The sequence below is a fragment of the Manis pentadactyla genome, chromosome 1 (genome assembly GCF_030020395.1).
Source record: "Manis pentadactyla isolate mManPen7 chromosome 1, mManPen7.hap1, whole genome shotgun sequence".
Lineage (NCBI taxonomy): Eukaryota > Metazoa > Chordata > Mammalia > Pholidota > Manidae > Manis > Manis pentadactyla.
This window is the reverse complement of record NC_080019.1, coordinates 135,019,356-135,029,379: the sequence shown is the minus strand read 5'-3', so window position 1 is coordinate 135,029,379 and position 10,024 is coordinate 135,019,356. Positions and strand designations below refer to the sequence as shown.

The following is a 10,024-nucleotide window of genomic DNA, read 5'->3' as shown; positions in this document are numbered from 1 at the left end:
GGAGAGGCAAAGCGCTGGGAAGGACTTTGGTTTTGCCTTTTATCTTGATGCAGGCCTGGATAACTCTTGGGGTATCAGTTACTGAACCCGTAGGTACAGGAGTGGGACAGTCAACTTCCCTCTTCTTTGAGAATGGCAGTGAGATGGCCCTAAGGGTTATGTGTGTGTGTGTGTTTGCGGGAGGTACGAATTTTGTGTTTCTAAATAAATCAATAGATTTTGTGTGGTAGGCTAATTTGAACTTTGTTCTTACTCTGGAAATGATCCAAGAGATTAAAGCAGTGAAGCCAATTCATTTATTCCACATTTTTGGCCTTCTAATGGGCAATCCAGCTGCTTCTAAGGAAGTTTTGCACATGTTGAAACATCCACTATAACACACAAAGATCAGAAAAAAAAAATTTGTAATGGTTGCATTTCTTAGATATGTCTGATTACTTTTTCAAAACTTGAAAAATGCTAGCTTGGGAAAAATGGACAAACAGTGTGAATAACCCAGTTAAAAAAGTGATCCAATAAAAGAACGACAATTTTGGTTAATTACCTTTTACTTTGATGCAAGGGTGATATATAGACTTGTACTTAGTTGCTGTTTAATTAACTTATTTGAGAGGACTGTGAAGTCAGTTTGGTCCAGGTCTGTGACAGGAACTTACAGTACATCTCTTTTATGAGTGGGGACAATATTAAGGACATGTTCCAGATGAATCAGAAGTGCATTTGGAGGGAAAAGCAGGAAAATGGCTGAGATTCTAACAACAGCATCTCAGATGGAACCAGATAATTTGCAGTAGTTTTTTTCAAAGAATAACATACTTGGCACAGAGCAATTTCACTTCTTTTACTAATTTTGCTAAAACTTTATTAAGTATATAGTATATGCTTTAAAGTTACATTCCTTTAAATAAGAGAATATGATAAAACTACTCATTAAGAAAGAGATGATATTTGTGAAAGAGTAACTGTTCACAATAAAATCAAAATGTATTAAAGTTAGTTTGTATTGTAAAGATACATATTTTTTGTTCTTTTTACCCCCAGCATTTCAGTGGCTTAGATAAGAATAAGGCTTTTAGAAACTTTTTTTTTTAACAGAACTCTCTATTTCCTTGCTCCTTAGAGTAGAATGGGGAAAACTGCCTGATTTTCATGTTTGGAACACTCTTATGTAGAAAACTTTGTATCCATTCTGTGAACCTCAGGACCCGGGCATACACTCCTGGACGGTTAGGCCGTGCACACTGGTGCCCATATGATGTCACTCCAGCCAGGAACCACCTGTTGTTTTCCTGGCACATTAACGGTCCTCCTGAATCCCCCTAAAGAGTAAATTGCAAAAAAAAATTGAGATGTGTGGTCAGTTGATATAAATATGTAAAATTGTTTTTAGCAAATAAATTAAAAAATAAAAAAGTATGGTTCAATTGCAAATCATCTGTATATATTCATACCATCACTCTAGGTCAAGAATTAGAACCTTTTGCTGTTCAGTAAGGACCCCGAGAAACTATGACAACTAAAATTAATTTACTTGTAGTTTTTTATGCACTTTTATAGCAAGAATTTCCTAACATTAATTAGGACATTTTATGGGTACTAAGAAATTCTCTAAGGCACAACTATTGAGAAGCATCTTAACCAAAATATATATTAAAAGATGCATTTTAAGTATTATGAAAGGCTTTGTGGGAGACAGTCATTCCACATTATGTGCTTTAGAAAAACTAAAAACTCACACATAAAGTTATTTTAGTTCAGTTGAGTAGCATTAACTTTTTGGCATTAGACAATCAGATTTGAAAAAATAATTCAACTGAAATAGGCACATCTATGATATGATTTCTAGTGATAGGCACATGTTTTGAGATATTAATATTGATCAAAAATGTTTTTAAGTTTTAAAAAATTATAACAGTTCCTAGTATAATTACATAAATTTTATTTGTACATGATTTATTCATATGTAATACAAATGAACATAATGCAAACATGTAATACCATTATTAATAACAGAATTGAGAGATATTTTCTCACATTAATTGTGCAAAATTTTTAAATTAATTTTTTATATTTGTGAAGGAATTTAAAACTTTGTGTACTTTGGATGAAATCACCAGTGTAATAATGGACCTGCTGGGCATTATGCTAAGTGAAACAAGTGAGACAGAAAGGCAAATACCATATGATTTCACTTAGATGTGGAGTATATAACAAATGAACAAGCAGAACAAAACGGAGACTCATAGATATGGAGAACAAACTTAATTACCAGAGTGGGGAGGAGTTGGAGCATGGGTGAAATCGGTGAAGGGGATAAAGCGGTACAAACTTCAAGTCATAAAATAAAGTGATGGGGATGATAAATATAGCATAGGGAACATAGTCAATATTACAATAACTAATACATATTAAATAATATTTAATAACAACAATATTTAATAACTGTCTAGTGACAGATGGTAACTAGACTTATTGTAGGAATCATTTTTTAATGTATAAAAATATTCAATCACTCTGATATGCTCTGCAAACTCATAGGATAGTGTACATCAATTATACTCAAAACAAGAAAGAAAAGGCAGGAAGGAAGGAAAGAAAAAAAGAAAAAAAAAGCAGGAAGGGAGGGAGAGAGGAAGGGAGAGGAAGAAAGGGAGGGAGGGAGGGAGGGAAGGATAAATAAATAAATCAGTCACTGGTACAATAGAATATTTCAAACCAAGTTTGTGTTAAAAAATACCCTGAGAGACTTTTTGCTGATTCTTTATTATCTTTGGGACCTATATTTAAAGGGAAAAAAATGTGGTCTATAAAAGCACCTTTTCTCTTTTGAATACCACAGTTTACCTCTATTATAGATGTAACAAATTTGTCCAGACTGTTTGAAAGTGGGACTGTGATTTTTATTTCTTTGTCCTAAGCCCTTAGTCCATAATATGTATTCAGAAATATTTATGGGACAGTATCAATCCAAGCTGAAAATAGATACAGGCTCAAAGGTATAAGTGATTTAGAAATTATTAGAAATAAACCTCAGCTGTTTGGATGTTTTTAGAAGGAGTCATTTTGTTTTCTTCACATTGTCTAAAATAATTTGAAATTTTCAATAGACAATAGACTCCAGGCATTGATTACATGAACAAAGCTTTTTAACTACTCAATACATATTGTGTCAGTTACAGTATTTCAAAGAACACACCAGCAAGCTTGAAGCCCAGCAGCTGGGAGGTCTGTGTGCATGGGAGACCTCCGTCTGGTTCCGTCACTTATCATCTAACCACACCATTTCAGTTCATGCAACTTCTCCTTGTCTTAATTTTCTGATTTGTTAAATGAATGTATTGCCTTCTTCCATGATCTCAGAGGTGGGTAAATACTTCAAAAATAAGATCTAGTGTCCAAAACATTACACGAAAATATGTGTCTATTTAGATGCTGTATTTGTAAAGAAAAAATTCACTACCTTGAGTATCTGAATATAAAGGTTAATAACCATAGAGTAGTGGTTCTGAAACCTTAGTATGCCCGAGAATCATGGGAGGCATGCTGAAACACAGTGCTGGACCCCATCTTTAGAGTTTCTGATTCAGCGGGTCTGTGATAGGGCCTAAGAATTTGCATCTATAAGAAGTCTCAGGCATGCTGATCTGCTGGATTGGAGGCCACGCTTTGGAAACCACTGGTATAGTGTAAGTCTGTGAGTGTTAGCACAGTGGGTTTGCTCTTTGTGTCATTCACTTTGTTTTATAGAGAGAGGGCTTTCTATAGCCACTTGTGGAGCCTTAAAAAATCCAGACAACTGCCTTCTGACACAAGCCTTTGGTAAGCCAGAAGATCCTCAAGACCACGTGAATGACTAATAAGGTGAGTTCTTTGCCACTACTGGAAACACTGATGCTTCGAGGAACTTATTCAGGTGCTGTATCAATAATTACAGATTCATAATTTTAAGTAATGCATTCTTATTTAATCAGTTAATCCTCTTAAATATCATGGTATTAAAGTCGAACAAAGAAAATCATGTGACTCTTTAGACTATTTGATTACTCAATCATGATAACAATATATCACACAAGATATTGCCCTGCATGGGAGCTTTCTTACTTGCTAACGAATAACATACTTAGACTCTCTAGAACTTAGAGCCAAAATAGAAGATTTCAGACATCTGGCATGAGTTACTGGCTTAATGTATCCCTACCATCAATAGTATCAGCAGTCATATTTCCTACCTCGTGTATGAAGCGTCTGCCACACACTCCCATTAACTGTAATTGAAGTTGTACAGCTGATTTCCCTCTTGAACAATAATTCTATAAATCTCCCTCTAAGTGGCAATATATCTTACCTTTAATACATGTTTCATCTTAAAAGGAAAGTGTAAGATCTACAGATAAATTTTAAACAAGAAGAAAGCTATCCTATTTGTCTTGAATTGGAAAGTGTTCATCAAAGCAGAATAAATGTAAAACTAAGCAGAAAGTTTAACATGACTTGAGACATTGACTTAACAAGAGGATACATACACAGATACATTTGCTTAAGTGTCAAAAAAGTGTTGTATCAAGTCAAATTATTATGACATATGTGTTAATATATCAAACAAGTTGTTTACACTTTTACAAAGTGAAACCATTTTCCCATGGTATAAATTACTACATGTGCATTTTAAAATTATTCATGTGTTGTTCAGTACAGCTAGTAGGTTTAATCTAATCCAGTAGATATTAATGCATTAATAGTTTATTAATTTTCAAGTATAGAAAACATGCTAGAAATTTTTTTACAACGTCTTGTAATAAAATTGTTAATATGGTTGAGTGCTTACTTAAATTTCTTGTTTGTTATCTCATTAAGCCTCTCAATGAAACCTAAAGTTACTTGCCCGAAGTCTGAGCAATAAGTGTTAAACCAGGGTCAGATAAAAGTAATCTGAGCAGAGAATCCATGCTCATCATGACTATTCAATCCTACAATTAAAAATTAATAATAATTCTAATCTAGCAGAATTTGCTTTCTATTTGCTGAGTGTATGTGATTTTCATGGAGCTGATAGATGGCTACATTATGTCTGGAGTAAGAAGTTTTTGTCTTCCATGAGGGTAGTTCGTGGGTAGTAGTTTGCTCTGATGATCACCCAGCTCAAAAGCTACTGATCCTACAAATACATTGCAGTATTGACACTCAGTGAGTTCAAATTATTACATTTCTAAAATGAAGAATAAAAGATAATATGAAAATTCTAGTATAGGTGCTCCCAATTGAGGATTATTTCAGGCTGTTGAGTGAGTTCTTTCTTTACCTTCCTGGCAAGTGATTGTAAAGTGGCTCTAAGCCAACCTATCCAGGTTGGTTTTCATCCAGAAATTATTTCACATCATTCCATGCCTGCACCATTCTCAAAATCAGAGTTGATGATTGGAGGCCAGTAGACCAAACTGGCTCTCAGACCTGCTTTTGTTTTAAATTTTATAAAGCTTTTAAAGAATGGAAAGTTGAAAATGATGCTTTTAGCTAAGTTGTGCACTCTCCAGGTCAACAACAGGCAGGCTGCTGCGTATTTTACTCAGCTATTTCACACATTCATATTTTATGCCTAGTTTCTAAAAACATCTGATTTGTAACCCTTGTTCTTAAAAATTAGCTTTGTTTCTAATGCTAACATTCACCCAGGAATACTATGCAAACAGGCCGCAGATAAACATGAAAACTCAGTTTTGTAAAAGAAGAAATGAAGTTGAGATTTCTTTACTCCCAAATCATTATGAAACAATGAAATCTTTATATAGTAATTCTTTCTGGAAATATAGGGTGAGAAGTTTTACATATTTACCTGACAAGAATCGATTCCTCCTTCTTCGTAGCCTGCACATATCATATTTTCTGTGATGTTGTATTCTGGCATCTGTTGTTGGCATTTTTCATTTCCTAGGAGAGGAACATCAGCTTCTTGCAATATATTTGCAGTGGGACCTGTTCAAAATGGATAATGCAGACAGCCAGTCAGAAGTGATCAACATGCATCATTGAATGAGCCACCATCAGTCTTATTCATTTCAACAGTTCACTCTCATTATTGAGTACTGTGTGTATATATAATGGAACTAAATGCTAAATCTTGTACTTTAGTACATAATATGGCCCTTCTGTGGATTTTGCCAAGTGGATAACAGTAAAGCATTTCTTTAGTTCCCAAGGGCTAGCAAGAATGGTGGATTGGACTAGACAGTTTTTAGGCATTTTCAGTAATTTTAAACAGTTACAGTATTGCTCATAAAAAAAAATACCAACACAAATGGATTCTTTCATGGAAATGAGCAATGGCTCAGAAATCCAGAAGTACTTTTCATTTGGCACCTGAAGAGGTGCCCCCTTATAATGGCATTCAGCCACTTTGAGATGTGTATGAGTGAGCAGGTGTGCACTGAACAGAAGACAAAGCTCAGATGAGCTGTGCCCTGGTCTAAGGGCAATCAGCCTGTCATCACGTGCAGGTGAAGAGAAAGGAGGCTTTTTGTAGCAGAGTATAATTCCTTGCTTTTTACAAAATGACTCATTTACTGGAAGCATGAAACCTCTATTTATTGAAATACGAATCCCAGAGGGATGTGAAATAAGCAGGTGTCTAGTGCCTTGGAAAAGGTACATGATAAACACTTTCTAATAGAAATTTTATTTGGTTCCTCAAGAGAGACAGAAACTTGAGAATAATTTAGTGCATACGAAAGTCAGCATTGTTGCAAAATAATGTATGTGACCTCATTTCCAGCTAAGTTTAATCCATACACTAAAAAGACAGGAAATGTGTGTGTGTGTGTAACGTAAGTGCAAAACAACATCTGAATGATTCAGTGGTGTGTTGGTAAATGTTTAGTAACTGGTTTTCAGGGGAAAAATAACCCTAATGTGTATCTTCAACCAGTTGTCTGGTACAAAGATTCAAGCATTGGCCAATTTCAAGGTACCAGCATGACAATGAACGTGGAGTTGGGAAAAGATATGCTTGAATGGCTATTTCTAGTTAGAGCCAGTGACTTCAGCAGCCTATTAGTTTTAAATTTGACAATGGACTTTATATTAAAGTAAATTGTGGAGGTTAAGATGTAGGAGAAAATTCAGCATCTCACTGTCATCTGTTCTAGGATGGGCTGATAGACTTTAGTCTTTATTATGAACTATTATAAATCAAAGCAAATTTTGCTTATTGTCCAGGAATAAAAAATTGGTTGGGTATATGACAAAACTGGTAAATGTAAATTTGAGCAATGTTCTTATATTTAATATGTATTTGTCAACATGAGATGCTATGAAGATAATTGAGAATACACACACCACATAAAAACATATACAAAAATGTCAGAAGAGTTATTTTAAGTTTTACTCATTGCCTTAATTTAAATAATACCACTTCATTTCTTCCCAATAAATAGTATGTTCACAGTTTCCATAGCTAAGTAATTAGTGCATTAGACTCAAAAGGGGGGGAAACTGGGATTTTATGAAATTAAGTAGCTGGAAATCATAAGGCAAAGTTAATAAAATTAATTAAAATTGCCATCACCCAGGAAGTATTTAAACATGACCTGGTCATTTGTTTGTAAATGAAATTGATCTCAGATACAGAGTTTCTCTTGGCTCCAAACTACTCTTAGAGACTTTTCTTAAGTCAATTAAATGTGTATCTTTAGTAACAATAAGTAAATGTAAGCCAAGTATACTCAGCTCTTAAAAAAATCCATTTCCTGTGGAATAAAGAGTCTTAAATTTTGTTAGTGGATAATTTGTTTTTGAAGAGTCTACATCGTGCTCATAAATGTCTTTTGGTTTGAAGTCTGATACAGAAAATATCTATCTAGGAATCATTTTTACTTTTTAGATCCAAATTTAATAAATCATGACATTTTTCAAGTGGAAAAAAAAGAATGTACAGTCTTTGACTTCAATACACTTTATGGACAGCAGACATGAGGCATTTTTCAGCAACATAACATAATTGCAGTGGAGAACCTTTATCGGAATCATCAGTCAAAGACTTGACTTGGAAAATTAAGCTTCCTTTTATAAGAAGAAAGAATATTTTAACTGTGAATGCTTTGCTTCTGGGACCTGTACTTCTCCACTAAATTTTGTGCCTTTTCAATCTTATTTGGATTTTTAAATATCATGGCTATGATCTGTTGCAACTCCAGAGGCTAGGTTCTCCTACCAGAATATAGTGCCCTTCCTTTTTGTTTAATTATTAATGAGTGGTCAAAATTGTCCTTCATGAAGCCAATGAGCCTTGCAGTTACATTTAGAAGGTATGAAGTACTGGAGAACTTTTTATTTTTTAATCATGTTTGGTTAGTTTTAATATACATTTTCTTCTGTGCTGGGAAAACACTACTAAATAATGCTAATGAGTCAATGGTATATCAACTGTTAGTCTTCATTGTAAGATTTGTGCCCTAAGTTATCAGTAGGCAGAATATGTTGATGTTGAAAGGGATTCCCTTCTCATTTTAGGAAATGTGAGTGTGACCTTCACAGGATAAATATAGTTTTTAGGTTTGGGAAATATCGCAGGTAATATTTTGTTTTATGATGAGACTTATATAACACTAAAATTAGATAATTGAGTTTGGGAGATGCTTTACTTCCTCTCCAATAAGGATTGTAGTTTTATAGTATGCTCTACACAATCTGGAAGTTTTTTATTTAAAACAATGCAAATATACATCATTAGAATATAAGCCTGACAGTTCTTTTAAGCGATATTGCAAAAACTCATTATAGTATAAGAGTTGTAAGAACTTTTGAAGATATTCACAGGATAGTACAATAGCATACTTTTTTACTAGTACACATTTTATTTTTCCCAAGTCTGATAATTTACCTTGATGTACTACTCTCCCCCAGCCAGCAATAGAACAAATTCTTCCTGGAGGAAGAACTTGATTTTTGTCTGGTAAACAAATAGGTTGTATATAATCTGGAAAAACAAACAAAAGTACAGACATATAGGTGTTTCTAACAAGTTTTAAAAGTCAATTACTTTCAATATTTCACCTAAAAAAAACTTCTATTTTTGTTTTAGTCCTGCCTGAACATTTTTTTAGACATCAACCATGGGAGAAAGAAGAAATTCAGAGCAGCAGTTTTTGATAATGGACTTGTTATCACTTACGGTCTTTCAGGTTTTATAATGTAAACAATGTTTTAAGTCTGGGGTCAATCATTTATATTTGATTTTTAAATAATCCTGGTACTTAATAATAATGTCAGTTCTGTGAAAATCTTGGTAAGGTTATTTTTCAGGGTCAATTTAGAGAAACTTGGGCATAAATTCTGAGTTTTTTTTAGTTTCCCACGGCTATTTCCACATTAAAAAAGCTTCTAGGTGATTGTTTTATAGAACACTTATGGAAACATCAGCATAGGTCACTGGCTTTTAAAAACCTCCTCCAGCAATTTATAAACCACCTGATCTTTATTTAAAGCACCCACCACATGTTCTACGACCCAGGACAGATGCAAAAATGAATAAGGTGTGGTGCTTACATCAAGGACCGGGCCACATAATTAACTACAATAGTCTGCCTTTGCTAAGTGCTGTGATACATGTGTAGACCAAATTCCACGATAGCACAGACATAACAGCACTTTGTCCTGACTGGGAATTGGAGAAGTCTGCACAAGTTCATCAGAGCCTCTCAGGATAGATTTCACTCCCTCAGGTGACTTTCTACCCATTATCTCAGTATTTGGCGAGAGCCCTTGACCTGCTACTCTATTAATATTATTGAATCTCCTTTAAAAACCTCATTCAATGAATAGCTTAATTCTTACTCGCTTTCTCTTAGAATGTGTGCCTTCTCTCAGTGTGTACTACTCTGCCCTTGTGGTAGATGGACCTGCCTTTGTTTTACATGAGGAATAGGGAGGCATGCATTGTAATATGACTGATTTTCTCTGGGCTCTTGCTTTGAGTTTACTGTTATAGAGGACTCTGAGAATTTTATTCTACTGGCCAACTTTCTAGAAAGTT

At 34.2% G+C, this 10,024-nt stretch overlaps 1 protein-coding gene across 1 annotated transcript in view; it reads right to left on the bottom strand.

Annotated features, from left to right (window-relative positions):
• Positions 1-973: 973 nt before the first annotated feature.
• The window catches only part of TMPRSS15 (transmembrane serine protease 15), a 128,660-nt gene continuing 119,609 nt past the window's right edge, over positions 974-10,024 (bottom strand). The window contains exons 23-25 of the mRNA XM_036881556.2: positions 8,873-8,968; positions 5,831-5,970; positions 974-1,319 (exon numbers count right to left, since the gene is read on the bottom strand). Coding sequence (XP_036737451.2) covers positions 1,089-1,319; positions 5,831-5,970; positions 8,873-8,968 — 467 coding nt within the window. The 3' untranslated portion in view covers positions 974-1,088. The remainder of the gene's footprint in view (positions 1,320-5,830; positions 5,971-8,872; positions 8,969-10,024) is intronic.